At 40.8% G+C, this 14,862-nt stretch overlaps 1 protein-coding gene across 15 annotated transcripts in view; it reads right to left on the bottom strand.

Annotated features, from left to right (window-relative positions):
- PHLDB1 (pleckstrin homology like domain family B member 1) overlaps positions 1-14,862 on the bottom strand; it is a 180,905-nt gene that overhangs the window by 24,059 nt on the left and 141,984 nt on the right. For 9 of the 15 annotated variants that reach the window (XM_089678601.1, XM_089678602.1, XM_089678595.1 and 6 more), the window contains 6 exons: positions 13,306-13,434; positions 9,878-10,033; positions 6,535-6,645; positions 6,136-6,225; positions 2,736-2,822; positions 397-579 (listed from right to left, as the gene is read on the bottom strand). In XM_089678601.1, the coding sequence (XP_089534727.1) occupies positions 397-579; positions 2,736-2,822; positions 6,136-6,225; positions 6,535-6,645; positions 9,878-10,033; positions 13,306-13,434 (756 nt within the window). The remainder of the gene's footprint in view (positions 1-396; positions 580-2,735; positions 2,823-6,135; positions 6,226-6,534; positions 6,646-9,877; positions 10,034-13,305; positions 13,435-14,862) is intronic. The other 6 variants (XM_089678598.1, XM_089678606.1, XM_089678600.1 and 3 more) reach the window with 3 other exon arrangements.

Genomic DNA, 14,862 nt, shown 5'->3' with positions numbered 1-14,862 from the left:
CTGCAGCACCACTGAATTCTGACAGCGGGACTCCTTCACTGTCAAAATACATTGATCAGCGTTACAGCCGATTGGCTGTATACGCTGATCAAACACAAATTTTCCAGCAATGCCATTTTGGAGGAATCAAATCAATCAATAGACTTGAATGGGAAATACCATAAATAGAGCGAAATTCGGCAGGTCCCTACTGAACCAGATGAATGTCGATCCATCCATAGCCAGCTTAAATCTGACCTATAGCTGTTACAGCATTTCTTCTGATATACAATGAAGATTTAACTAAACTATGTCAGGTAATCTATGTTTATACACCTATTGAAACAGAATCTCAAGCACAAAGCAAGATCATAAATATAAGAGAAAATAAAGATAGCTTTATGGTAGTGAACCAACCTCCAGCGAGATGGAGGGAGAAGAGGAGGATGATGAAGAGCAGTGATGAACAGAAGAGGGATCTTCACAGGAATGAGCACTAGGGTTTGGTTTTGCATCAAAACCTTCAGAAGGAAGAGCACTATTGGTAGTGCCTGGCATCATGTTTCCCAGTATATCATGAAGTTGATCTAAGGTGATGTACTAAAGAAAACAATACATTGCACAGCTTTTTAGTAAGTCATGAAAATCAGCCAACAGGCAAAATATGACTCCAAAAGATGAAATCACACTTAGCCAACATTCAATATATAGTAAGATGCAAACTAAGTAGATCAGACTGCACATAGCTTAGTATCTAATTTAGGATTTTTGCCTGCCCCATCTACAGATTACTGTCTAGAAATTGCCTTCAACTCCACAAGATAGTAATTTCTCAAAAAATAGAGCATGTATTGCATCTCTTCTAAGACAAACAACTGAAATCAAAGTGCTTTCCTTTTTTAGCAGTTAACCCAACACGAGGCAGACCCATCCACTCAACAGCAACATGACTTGAAGTGCAGGGAGGCTTGCAACAATGAGCACACGGAGTGCACAGGCAACAGGCTTTTTATTAGTATATGGTTAATCTTAATCTAATTGAATGTAATATTTCAGGTTTTGGTTGATGAAGGAGAGATACCTAGCAGCAGCTTTCTAGCCCCTCTGACCCAGTGTCTGGCTTTCAGATACTTCATAAGACAATCTCATTTACAGGTACCCAGATGCTGTATATCATACAGTGCTTCTTTATTAACTTTTATATAACTTGAAGCTTGTGCTAAATATGAGTTTTGAAATGTGTTCATTGAGGCCAATTTTTCTTTATTCAAAACATTTCAGTGTCCTTCAACTATGACAGATAATTTTCGTTCGCTTGTTTTTCACATATGCACATTACTGCAAGATTTGTTGAGAAGTACTGACCCAGAATAATTATACAGGTTGGAAATGTATACTTTTACTAACTGTTTTCCTGTCTCTTGGCCAATGATTTCATGGCCAGAAAGTCAGAAATAACAGCTCCAATATTTCTATCTAAACAGTTTACATTTAAAGCATATCCAAACCCAAGAACAAAATGTAATATATTGCAGCTTACCAGTCCTGCAATGTGGTTGTTGCATTTTTTTCTTTTTCAGTTTTTTGCAGGTACAAAAAATAAATGTTGATTCGGCCAGAATTCCAGTGTCCTTGCAACTTACTGTGTACTGAACCGATATCTTGGTGTTATCAGTCTTCCCAGATATCTTATGTGAACTACAGAACACCTCCTCCCTATGCAGAAGAGATGAGGAAAGGATGAGGTGTTTGTAGTCCAAATCAGGAGAGAAGCCTAGATGTTAACGCTGCTTCTCCATAGATACAGTACAGTGACTAAGCATTCTCTAGGACAGAAGCTGTGGTTCTGGCAGGATCATCAAGTGAAAATAAAGAAAAAAAATTTACCTGAAAACAAAAACTAATGTAGATAGCATTGTTAAGGACTGGTAAGCTGCAAACAATAAAATATTGTTCTTGGGTTATCCACGTTCTTCTTATGGGATCCATGTGTAACTAATGCAGGCCATAGACGGGTCGTTTATCGGCCAAATTTTTGTCCGCACAAAAAATCAGCCGATATTCACGCCGTTAGTGGGGCCAGTTTTTCACGGATCTTCTCATTTATTTTTATCGGTCATGCTGGAAAATCCACGAAAAACGGCTGTTTTCCGTGGATATTGGTGGCAGCAACGGCACCGACCGATTTTTCGTTTATCGGCCGACAATTCGGCAGATAAATGGCCCGTCTATGGCCTGCATAAAGCTGAGGAGCATCCCAGCTTACTGAAAAATGTGCGCATGCTATAAAACTAAACAATATGCAAAAAAAATCTGTAGCAAATAGTAAATACAATGGGACCATAGAGTAAAGATACAAACTAAAGCTCTGTACACACCAGTTGCAGGGAGCACGTGTGGAGCACTACATTAAATACCACACTGATTGCCAGTTTTATTTGGGTCGGCACCAGCCATCACGGATGTCAGCCATGAGCATACCTGACAGTACACAATGACAATAATAGGTTCCCCGATATGTGAGCAGATCCCTAATTGCATTCAGAGAACTCTATTGCCACTTAGAACTGGCAGCTGTGGTCACGGTACATCCCTGTATGCCTGTGACTCAAATGAAACCCGCCTTCTGAATACCAAGAATACAGCTCTCCTGAACAGGTGGGAACTTCCTAAAGTATCCGAGTAAGACAAAAACTAAACACAATTTACCTTACAACCTCACATGGGATTATTAAATAGTAAATGAGATTTTGTACCTCTGAGTCAAATATGACAGGGTGAAACGTAAGAGTAGAAGATGAAGCATTGTACAAGCAGAGAGCATCAGCAATGGACAGGTATTCCTAAAAGCAAGGGAGGAAGAGGATAGCCAGGGAAAACAGAAACATGGAAAACAAAACAAACATAGCAGGAGGAAAAGGGTTAAAAATAGGGCAATGCACAAAGCGGCTAAAGTAAACAGGAAGGAGGGAGGCATCCAGGGGGTTTGGCCTGGGCTCATAATCTTCTGCTTTATTAGAACAGATATTCTGAAATAAGTACATTTTGTTTTAGGGTAGATCTCCAGGCAATTATTATTCATAGTAGAGAAGGGTTAATACATCTGTCAGGGTTTAATTGCTGTCTCTGTCCTACTATTGGGGAGATTTTCCTCGCACTTTATGTCCAGCTGACACCCAATACAAAAATTAGGGAAATGGGTGACATCAGGACAGGAAGACCCAGAGGGCAAAAGTAACTTCCAAATCATAGATATGAGAATACCAATTTGAAAGGATCTCACTTTTGTTTCTGGAGGCAAGTAAGACTCAAACTAAGGGTACATTTTAATGCCTCCCATTGTATTGACCTATTCTATTGATTTGGAGGTATCATCTTGGGCATGATCAGTGCAGTAGCCAGAGTTTGCCTTTTTGGGGTATTAGCTTTAGAGGGTCCAAAATGTTTCATTCAGTCTCCATGTGCAGGAACTCTGTACCCAATGATCTAAAGAAAAAGAGTTAAGGACACATGATTGAACCATAGTCGGATTACTCTGGTTGAGAGCTGAGGAGACATTAACCTCGATGGCGGTATGATTATGTCAAGAATTTTGTACCAAAAGCGGTACCATTTTTTTGCATGGAAATATGTATTTTTTTTATTGTAGGCCTGTAATTTAGGAATAACTCCCTGAAATCTGTCCGAACAAGAGTCTAGTAAACATTCCGGATATGATAAAACTTGAAACAGGAAATCATAAATTATAATTTAATAAATACTCACAAAAAATAAAAAAAAAATAATATAATAATAAATTTAATTCAATAATATAATCAAACCAAAAACACTGAAATGTGAAATATAACGCCAAGTTCGCACATCACTGAGCAAAGTCGCAAAATCGTTTTCAGTGTCGGATGACGAATTTCCCCCATGAATCATTATCACTCAATTCTGCAAGTAGTTCTGATTTACTATCGCTGTTCTCTAGCAGGTCTAAAACCGGTTTTGACCTAAGGGGACGCTTTTTGGATGCCGTGGACTTTTCTAAGTTTCCAGGCAGAAAGAACAGTCAAAATGCAGGCAGGGCACAGGACAAAGCAGTAGGGACAAAATGTATGTGAAATGCTTGGATACAGGAATGTTTTGCTATGAAATATTCGTTTTAAAAAAAATGTCATTTTTTTTAAATTTTCAAATTTGCCGCCGTGACGTGTCCCGACGTCACAGGGACCGGAACACGGAAGCCAGATGCCGGCATCCGCCAGAGGAAATGGCTGGGGACGCTGCAGGGGACGCATCGCGGGAGCGAAGGACAAGGTAAGCGCTGTAGGGAATCCCTGTGCAACGCCGCATGGTAAGCCCGAGTGTAGCTCGGGGTTACCGCTTTTGGTACTGAAACTTTACCCCGAGCTACACTCGGGAATACCGCCAGGGGGGTTAAGGGACTAGAGTTGTTACATGTTGGTGGTGTTAGGAGTAAAGCTAGACATACATGGCTTTAATTTTCTCTTTTACAACCATGTGGCTGAATAAGAGAAAATCAAAGTATTTCCTTAAGCCACATTAACAGCAAGGAATATTGTCTACTGGCTATTGTATTCAGGCAGCCATAGCAGACACAGCTGACTTAATATTTGAACAGTGACTGCATCTTATAGGATGCAGTTACTGTTCAGCCAAATATTTTCCATCTGACTTAGTGGCTGCAGGGCCACCCACCTCAAATGCTGGCCAAAATCAGCATTAATTAGCTGAAATTTGAACCATCTATGGTTACCCTAGGACTAACTAGTAATTCCATCCTGGAAATCATTCAGGACAGCAAAGGAAAGAGTGTGTTAGACATAAACATGTCACCATTACAAAGTCCCCAGGACTGGCTTTTCCGCATTTCCAAAAATAAACACACTATAACACTGTAGGCAACAACTTGTGCCTGGATATTGACAATGAGACCTTGATATAACAACCTTGTAGTAACTCCAGAGCTGAAGCTGTATCTGAAATGTTATCTCTCTGTGATTCACACAAAAAAATTATACTTTTCAAACTTTCATGTAAATGAAATGCTGCTGGCTTGAGGGAAGCCCCATTAGACCATGGAGAGGAAACGGTCTGTGTTAAAGGACCACTCAGCTTCTGATATTTTCTACTAAGGTAATCACTAGAACATTCAGGTTGCCCTTCAAGTGATTGGCAGAAATGAAAGCCAAGTTTGCTTTGCCCCAGAAATGGATCTTCCATGACAGAAGCCAAATGACATGATTCTGGTCCTCCCTTGCTTGCTCAGATAACCCCACTATTGTGGCATTGTCTGAAAGAATCTGACAGCATCTGCAGTCTAAAAGGGAAGAAACCTAGCAATAACATTTGGGGAGTTTATTCTGCCAACATAGAAAAAAAAAAAAAAAGACTATAAAGTGGATGCTAATACATCATGGACAACTAGTTCATCCTTGCAGATGTTTCTGGACTTTCAGATCAACTCGGGGAAGCACCGCCCATAAAAACCCCATCTTAAAGCCACCCTTAACTCCATTTGCCTCATTCATCCCAGAACCAAAAGTCAAAACTCCTGGAGACAAGATGCTACCCCTTGCTTGGAAGAGTCTGGCATCATCAGTCAAGAGGTCCCTGCTGTGGTAGTTACTGGTCTTTCTAAGAGAAATCAGCCCTCAGTCCTAAGTCTCTCCACACTGTAAAGGGGAAAGGACCTAGCGACCAATCATCACATAAGTGAGAAGAGACTAGAAGCATACAAGATCCCACAGGGAGGAGGACAACATAAATAAGAGTGAACTTCCTCCAAATATTACTAAAAAAAGATCCAATCCATCCACACCAAAGGAAGCTCTAAAAATGAGCAGCCAGTCATAAGGACTTCTTAAAGCTCTGTGGATAAAGGTGGTTCCTGTCACTTGGGAGAAGATACTCATTCTCCTGAGCTGCCTTGGAAGGAAGGTAACAGCACTGCACATGCGACACTGAATTAAAGTTGAGTGGCTGGACCAACGTCTACATAAAAATGTGTGTAAACTTTATCTCAGTTTGACTAGTCTACAGCATAAATAATTATAGAGAAGAAAGGCATCGTCTGGCTCTTTAAATCAACATGTATGGTTAACTGTCAGCATTTTTCTGGATTATTGTAAAAACTGGTGTGATCATTACCTCCCTGAGAGCAGATGACCCAGTGGAAAAACCCCGCTGCCTTGTCAGGGTTTGATATCTTCTCTCCAGTTGAACCAACTTTTCCTTTTCCTGTTATAACACAAGGGGATTGAACAAAGCATGACTCATACTAGTGAAAAAAATAACCTCAATTATTGATTTGCGGCAACATTAATATCATAACAACCACAAAATAATTTTAGAGAAAAGGCTGCTTTTTTTTCTAAGAGACATTGAAAACTAGTGATTTTTGATGTTTATTGTCATCTGATACAAAAACTTCTACCTGCACTGCCCTAGCTCCTCACATTACCAAAAATATTGAAAATAAAGTAAAACAATGTCAGTACCATCCAGCATTCTGCAAGAAAAATAATGTGCACTTCGTCTATATTTTACCTTATGTAGCTGTACTAAAGTTGCACTTCTTTCCTGACCAAGACGTTCAGCATCCTGTGCAGACTGAAATCTAATTTGATTGGCTTGAAGCTCCAGTGCAGCTAGACGTTCCTATTAAAACAAAAATGAAACATCATTATAGTTACTAACTAGGCACAGCCTTATAATGCAGGAGAAGCATAGTCATAGCATGCATTAACTAGCTTTTCACTTGCTTCTGGCAGGTGAAAGCCAAATGCAATCTTAGTTCCTAAACTAGTTTTTATTTTTACCTTGGTGGTCCATTTATCGATGTTTTAGCCAAGATTCACACAACACTCACACATGTTTACTTAAGAATCTAGTAGAAAATGTGAATCTTGGGTAAAAGTAGTTTGAATCTTTGGTGAAAACATTGATAAACAGCCCCTGAGTGTTGAGCTTTGGTGAATCAAGTAATATTATCTCAAGTGATAATATAACTTTATTGACCATTTTAGAATCTAATGAGAGGTATTACATCTGAACAAATTAGAAGAAAGCAAGAAGATCCATTTAGCAAACCTAGAATTTTAGAGTTCTTAAAGTTTATAGTAACCTGCCAGGACAGAGAATTGCCATATATACCCGTATGTGTGGCCGCAGCTTCCACAAAGAAAGCAGTGATGTTTCTCTGCAACGGTTTCCCAGCTTTGAGATATTCTGCTGGTGCTGTGAGATACAGTTAATAGAGGACAGAAACAAGCCATACATAAATTAAAATTCAGCCTGTCCATCAGGGATGGGATGAATTTTGATTTACGTATGGGACAGTGGTTGTAGAACATCTACTGATCAACCTCTGTACAAACAGCCTGTTGGATAAATGCCGCTCAATCAGTTTCATAGGCTATTTATTTATTTATTTCAGGTACTTATATAGCGCTGTCACTTTACACAGCGCTTTACACATATGTATTGAACATTCTCATCAGTCCCTAACCCTCAAGGGGTGTACAATCTAAGGTCCCTAACTTATATTCATACATACACATATTAGGGCCAATTTAGACAGGAGCCAATTAACCTACTAGTATGTCTTTGGAGTGTAGGAGGAGACCGGAGCACCCGGAGGAAACCCACCCAATCACAGGGAGAACATGCAAACTCCATGCAGGAGGCGCCATGGTCGGGAATCAAGCCCATGACCCATTTACTGCAGGGCAAACATGCTACCCACTAAGCCACTGTGCTGCCCATATATAGCCTGCAGCACTGAAAAATGTATTCTGATGGTTGGGAAATCTGATCTGAGAACACAACAGCTCAACGGGAGTGATTCAACCACCTCAAATGTTTGGATGGTGTAATAATTTTTTGTTCAACCCGCTGTTAACTTTTAACCACTAGCCTACAGGGCACTTATACCCCCTTCCTGCCCAGGCCAATTTCCAGCTTTCAGCGCTGTCACACTTTGAATGACAATTGCGTGATCATGCAACGCTGTACCCATATGAAATTTTTATCATTTTTTTGAGACAGATAGAGCTTTCTTTTGGTGGTATTTAATCACCTCTGGGATTTTTATTTTTTCTTAAACAAACCAAAAACCACTGAAAATTTTGGAAAAAAAAGTTTTTTCTTAGTTTTTGTTATACAATTTTGTAAATAAGTGATTTTTCTCCTTCACTGATGTGCGTAATGAGGCTGCAGTGATGGGCACTGATAGGCTGCATTGATGGACACTGATAGGTGGCACTGATGAGGAGGCACTGGTAGGTTGCACTAATGGGCATTGACAGGCATCACTGGTGGGCACTGAAAGGCAGCACTGATACATGACACTGATATATGGCACTGATAGGCGGCACTGATAGGCGGCACTGACTGGCACTGTTAGGCGGCACTGATAGGCAGCACTGACTGGCACTGATAGGTGGCACTGACTGGCAGCACTGATAGGTGGCACTGATTGGCATTGATAGGTGGCACTGACTGGCACTGATGGGTGACATTGAAAGGCAGCTCAGATGGGCACTGATATGTGGCATTGATGTGCACTGGTATGCACTGATATGTGGCATTGATGTGGCACTGATGGGCACTGGCACGTGGCACTGATGAGCACTGACAGGTGGCACTTCTGGGGCCACACTGATCATCAGGGCACACTAATCATCAGTGCCCAGATGATCAGTGTACATGTCCCCTCCGCGGAAAGCTGATTACTGGCTCTCCTCTCCTCTGGATCTGTCAGTGTGCCAGCTCGAGAGGAGAGAAATGCAGATAACCGGCATTTCCATGTTTACATGTGATCAGCTGTGATGACATGACCGAGCCGACATCTTCGGCTCTTTGCGCAGTGAGAATGGTAGGACGTCATATGACGTCCTATCAGAACGAGAGAACCACCTTGCGCCCGTCATTGTACTATAGGGCGGGCGGAAGGTGGTTAATATTAACCAGCAATTGACTGGTGGCTAGGACCACCCTGCATCCTGCAGAACCCGCCCCTGCCCTCCAACCATTGCAGAGCTGTACCTCCCACACTCAGCTTATTACCAACCTGCCTCCCACTTTCCGCTTGGTCTAAGTAAGGTACCAGAGTGAAGGGCAAAGGACACTACTGGAAGGGGGCAGTGCTGGAGGGGGGGGGGGCTGGCTGGATGTCAAGAGGGCAGAGCACACTACTGTGGAGGGGGCGGGGGGGGGGGCTTGTGACGTGAGAGGGGGCAGTGCTGTAGGGGGGCGAAGTGAAGAGGGAAGAGAACACTACTGGGGGGAGGATATTTGTGATTTGTGGGTGATGTACAGGCATGCTGTGAGGGTTTGGTGATGTGAAGGGGAAGTGGGTGGTGTGGATGGGAGAGTGCTCTGGGAGGAACAGGTGATGTGAAGGGGGGTGATGTGAAAAAGGCATAGCACACTACTCTGGGGGGTATAATTGTGATGTGAGGGGGGTTGGGGATGTGAAGGGGGCAGTGCTGCGTGTATATGTCTGGGGGTTCAGGGAATTGATGTGAAGGGGGCAGTGCACAGTATTATGGGGGAGGGGGTGATGATTTGAAAGGGGGGTGAGGACACTACTGTGAATAAAGGGGGTGTGTTATGTAAAGGGGATTCAGTACTCTACTGTCGAGGGGGTCAGGGTGATGGGGGCCTGAGAACACTGAAGAGAAAACTGTGAGGTGAAGTGGGGGACTATGATCTGTGGAGGACTAAGGACACTGATTTAAAAATGGAATTATGATAAAAGGGGGGGGTCCTATGATGTAAAGAAGTCTTTGCACAAACATACGATTTGGATCTCTGCTGGAAAAAATGTTACTGATCAGACCTCCATAAATTTTTATTCAATACCTCCGCTATATACAAACACTCCTACCTTTCTATGAGCAATTCTCTTTTGGCACTCTCCCTTGTTCTGTAATAGTTGCTGACTTGCTGTTTCTCTCTCCTCTTCCAAACGGCTCTCATTCTCCAGCTGCTGGAACTCTAGATCTTCAAATAGCTTCATCTGGGATTCTAGACGATCAGATTCCTGAATGAAGTCAAAATAATATTTGACATCATTCAATACAAGAGAAGACAATACATTATAAATAAACAGAACAATGAGAGACAGATCAAAAAACAGATGCTGACTAGACAAGTAAAAAATAAACAACGTGAATCATTTTAAGAGCTATAAAAGCATAACAAATCAAATCAGCCTGAACAAAAAAGTCACAAAAACACCAAAAAGCCCCAAAATACCCCAAAAGCAACAACAGAAAACAGAGATCTATTAGCCAAGAATCTGAAACTGCTGCCACCACAAAGAAATCTACTATCCATAGTACAAGGTGGATGTTGTGCCCGTTTATTAAAATAAATGTATACATGGTTAAAATGCACAATAAATAAAAAGCAGAGCTAATATATCAGAATATAGTTTTAAGGCCTTTGGTTTAGGTTTGCTTGTGTACCCAATTCCACACAAACTTTTTAATTTGGGGCTTTCCAATACAAGTCAGTTTTGTATTACAAATAAAACAATTAATCACACAAGCATAACAGCCATCCTTGTATTTAACTGTATAAAACTTGGCACTGACATTTATATGGCAAAATGCTCAAAACCTCATATGCAAGTGACCAGAACAATGTACAATATTCAATTAGAACTGAATACAAATTTCGGTTCAACTTTGCACCAAATACCCTTCCAATATTGATGTATGGAGTGTTTTTTTTAACAGATCAGACTGTCATTTTTTTAATTAACATTTTTCATACCAGTGTTATACCAATTAGTTTTCAAATTCATTCTGCAAAGTTCAGGGGTTCAGCGGATATGACCAGCATTTAGATCAATTGGTTTTATCTTTCATTATTATTTTACTATAACACTTCCAATTATGCCTAATTATTGTCTGGAAAAAAAAGACTAGTTTAAATTATGGCTGGTACAAATGTAAATGGGCATTCGTAAGACAAGCAATAACCAAAGTAGTTTATCATTTCTAGGTTAGTCAGTGTTAGCAGTAGGTATCAGTCAACATACACATGCACTTACTCCTACTGGATGAACCTCAACCATAGGTAGGTCTGGTAAAGAGTGTGTGTACAAAGAGGAGTGCCGAGCTCAAAACATGGCCACCAGGGGTGAACATGGCAGTGTTGGCAGCAAAAGAAACCAGAAAGACTAACTGAAGACTTTATAATATTTATAAAAGAGACTCTGTCACTGGGAAGAAGGGGTGGGGGGGGGGGGCAAGCTGTGCAAGCCCCAAGAACATACAGTGCAAGCCCCAAGAAGTACAAATACCTGCTGCAGGCTCCCAAACCCTCTTGTTAAGGCCAAATGTTAGGCCTTTTCCATGATTTTGGACATTTCCTAATATTATCAAATCATGCTCACCCCTTTCTACCACCTCTGCATTCCTATTGGCCCTCATGGCTGCCCATCATAATGGGTCAATGGGAATGTGAAGGAACAGGACTTAGCAGCAAGCTCCTAGACCAATGCTAGTACCAGACATTTCCTTTGCATTTGCCATGGGAGGCTGCTGAACTCAATCAATATACCTCCAGATCGACTATAAATCCGTCAATGATAATATTTACAACTACATTTTTTTGTCCAGTCCAAAGGAAACAATAAAGTGGCGAGTTTTAAGTCTCCTGATTTTCCAACAGAAAATCAGTCTTGGTAAACAAAAGATCTTATCAATGCAATCAACTCTACAAAAGCTGGCAATGCGTGGATTGAAATTTGGCCTGTTCAGCAGGGACTGGCCCAGTTTTGATCCATGTATGGTTGTACAAAAATTCATCTATTGATTGACTTGTGTAAAACCATCCTGTCAGGTTTTTCTCAATCAATTAGTGCAGCAGGCTATAGCCAGCAGCACTGATCAGTGTGTTCTGATGGTGGGGAAGTCTCCCAGCTGTCAAAACACAGTAGCTCAGCAGGAGGGATTCCCCCATCCACCTTGAATGTGTGGATGGAGGACTGGGGTCATTTTTTCATTTCACCAGCAGGTTGAATGAAAAATGAAGCATGTATGGGCTGGCAAAGTGGTGTTGCTGTGACATCTGTATGTGTAAATTCAACTAAATCAAAATGGATAGCTGAACTTTTGCAGTTTTTAAGCATCATTAAAATTTTTAAAGTAATTTTCACCTTAATGTTTAGTCAGATATTCACTGGATTGGATGAAAATTATTCCATCTATGAAAAGCCTTAGCTGTAATATTTAACAAAAAAAGTTTTAAAGAATTGACTCTGGCATATAATGCTCCAGCTTGATGATGCCAAATATGTGTTAAACTGTTTATGCTGAATGCAGCTGATTCGCTGGAAAGATACCTTAAAGGATATGTTCACCTTTTAACAAAAAATAAATGCACTTTTTTTGGCAGGTAAAAAATGTGCATTTATTATTTTTTGTTTCTGGAGCCTCTAAAGCATTGTACCAGAGATCAGCAGATCGTTGGTGCCATGCAGGTCTCCTGCAGACCTGTCAGTGTATCTGCTTGCCTGTACTTACTGACAGGAAAACTCAGTGAACTACCACGGCGCTCCACAGCACCATGGTAGTTCACTGAGAACTACAAGCCGACATCCACAAAGGCTGTCAGAACTTGTAGTGTTCTCATTCACAGAACACTGTGAATGAGTGACGTGGCCGGGCAGGCGGAGCACCGCACGGCTGTGTTTTTTTTACATCTTGCCTGCTAGCGCGGGGGGATCAGGGGTGCGGGAGCTGGTCCATTCATCACATGTTACACTTTGAATATGGGTGTAACATGTTACAAAAGGTGAACTTATCCTTTAATAAAGGTTCTATTGTAGTAATAATATCTGTTTATTTTTGTTACAGGTTTGGAAGGTTTATTTCCACATTGAAGACTATGTAGTAGGTATTCAGGTGCCCTGGAGCATTTTGCTTCAGCTGCTCAGAAGGTGATGCCAAATCCGAATCTAGTTCATAGCATGCATGCTTGCAAGCAATTAAAGTGAGAAATGATATGTACATGAGTAAGTAATTATGATCATATAGGATAGAAAGTGATGACTTGGAATATGCACATACTGATAAACAGAAAGCAATGACTAGCAGAGCCAGAGGAGTAAAGAAAACTATGCAGAGGATGTGCAGGTAAGAGCAACAAAAAACATGCACAGTGTACAATATAACACATGGTACAGACATACAGTATAGCCAAGCTGAATGAGGAGGCAAGGCACTTGTATAATAAAGAAGAATGGAGATATGAGGCAGAAAGTTGTGCCAGATAGGGCCCACTATTGATTGGCACACTGACCCTTGTAAGCTGGCACTGCACCTGCTCCCTTAGAGCTTCGGGGCAATTATGGAGTTGCCTCTGCAGATCATGATGTGAAAGCTGAACACTCTGCATTTCCATCCTCTGCTGCTCCAGCTTCTCTCGCATCTTAATCCCGTGGGCATATCCAAAAGACAAAATGGGGAACAGGACACTGCACTAAAACCTCAGCCATGCACAGGCAGAATAAGACAGATATAATAAGAGGGTTAGAAAAGGAGAAGTGGAAAATGAAGACTATAGAAGAGAATTAAAAGATGTAAGTAGAAACACAATATAAAATCAACGGAAATGGAAGAGAAAGAGAAAGAAGAGGAGGAAGATTAGATCAAAAGACAGCAGGTTGTTTGGTACAGGAGTAACTCATTTAACAATCTAATCTTCACTGCCAGAGGGAACTGCAACTGACGCTAAACATGAAAACAGAACCTTTGCACTTTCTATAATCACAAAAGCACTGCACATCAGTCATCTAGATACATTTATTGGCCGTTCTAGTATTATTTTACAGCACCTTTATACAACGCAGGTGAACAGTCACTTTCAGTTACATTAAAACACCATTCCCAATCAGAACATAAGAACAATTATGCACAAAATTCTAAAAAAGAATAAAAGATTGTAAGTGTGTGACATGGAACAATATAACAATACACTGACTATATTTACTGGTGTTGTCATATGAAAGGCATTGTCTCAAAAACTGAAGAAAACCTTGATTTAAGTTAAAGCTCCCAACATGCCACGTGCATCCAATAACAGGCACCTCCAAGATGGGGATTCAGTTAACTTCATTTTTTTAGAGCACTCCAGAAGCTTTAACATGTGAGCGATATTATGCAAATTTCAAATTCAGCTAGGCTTTACCCATTCTGACTTCTGTTCCTCGCTGATTGTCAGTGAGGCTGCCTGTCGTAGTGATGTCCAATATGGAGGCATGGAAGGTTGCAGCCCAAGGTCCAAGTTCCTAGCTGACGTTTGCCTAATAAAGCAGTTTTGTACCCACCTGAAGGCTCTCTGAAACAAGCCTAACACTACCAGCTACTAGTCAGAAGTGGCAGTTTGGAAGCAGAGCACTGGGTTACATGTACACTTTAAATTATGTTTGTCACAGTTTCATAAAACCACTTCTGTAATTAATGGTCTATTGTTTTGAACAACATTGGCATGCACTAGATTAGATGTTAGTAGAATTAGACTTTTAGGACACCTATACAGTACATAAAAATATCAATTTTTTTCAAACTATTACAGCTGACTTCGAGATAAGCTGTATTACAAAATAAAAAACATTTTTTAAAGGACAACTAAGCTGATAACAACCATCAGATGTTTGTTTTATTTTATAATCTGAATAATCTATGAACAGGTAATAAACCTGGTAACCACAGACAAGAGAATCTTCTCGCCAAATTTGTAAGCGTTTATCAGACGTGTAGTTTATTTTGTTGTGCTTTTCAACACATGCACTAAAATAGCAAAATACCTGAAATCAGTGTATACCTAGTAACTCCAGCTGTGCAGTTTGAAAGCAAA

This window comes from Staurois parvus, unplaced genomic scaffold (assembly GCF_062004578.1).
Source record: "Staurois parvus isolate SC_StPar_1 unplaced genomic scaffold, SC_StPar_1.0 ptg000207l, whole genome shotgun sequence".
Classification (NCBI taxonomy): Eukaryota; Metazoa; Chordata; class Amphibia; order Anura; family Ranidae; genus Staurois; species Staurois parvus.
Note: the sequence above shows the minus strand (reverse complement) of the source record. Positions and strands in the feature narration are given on the sequence as shown.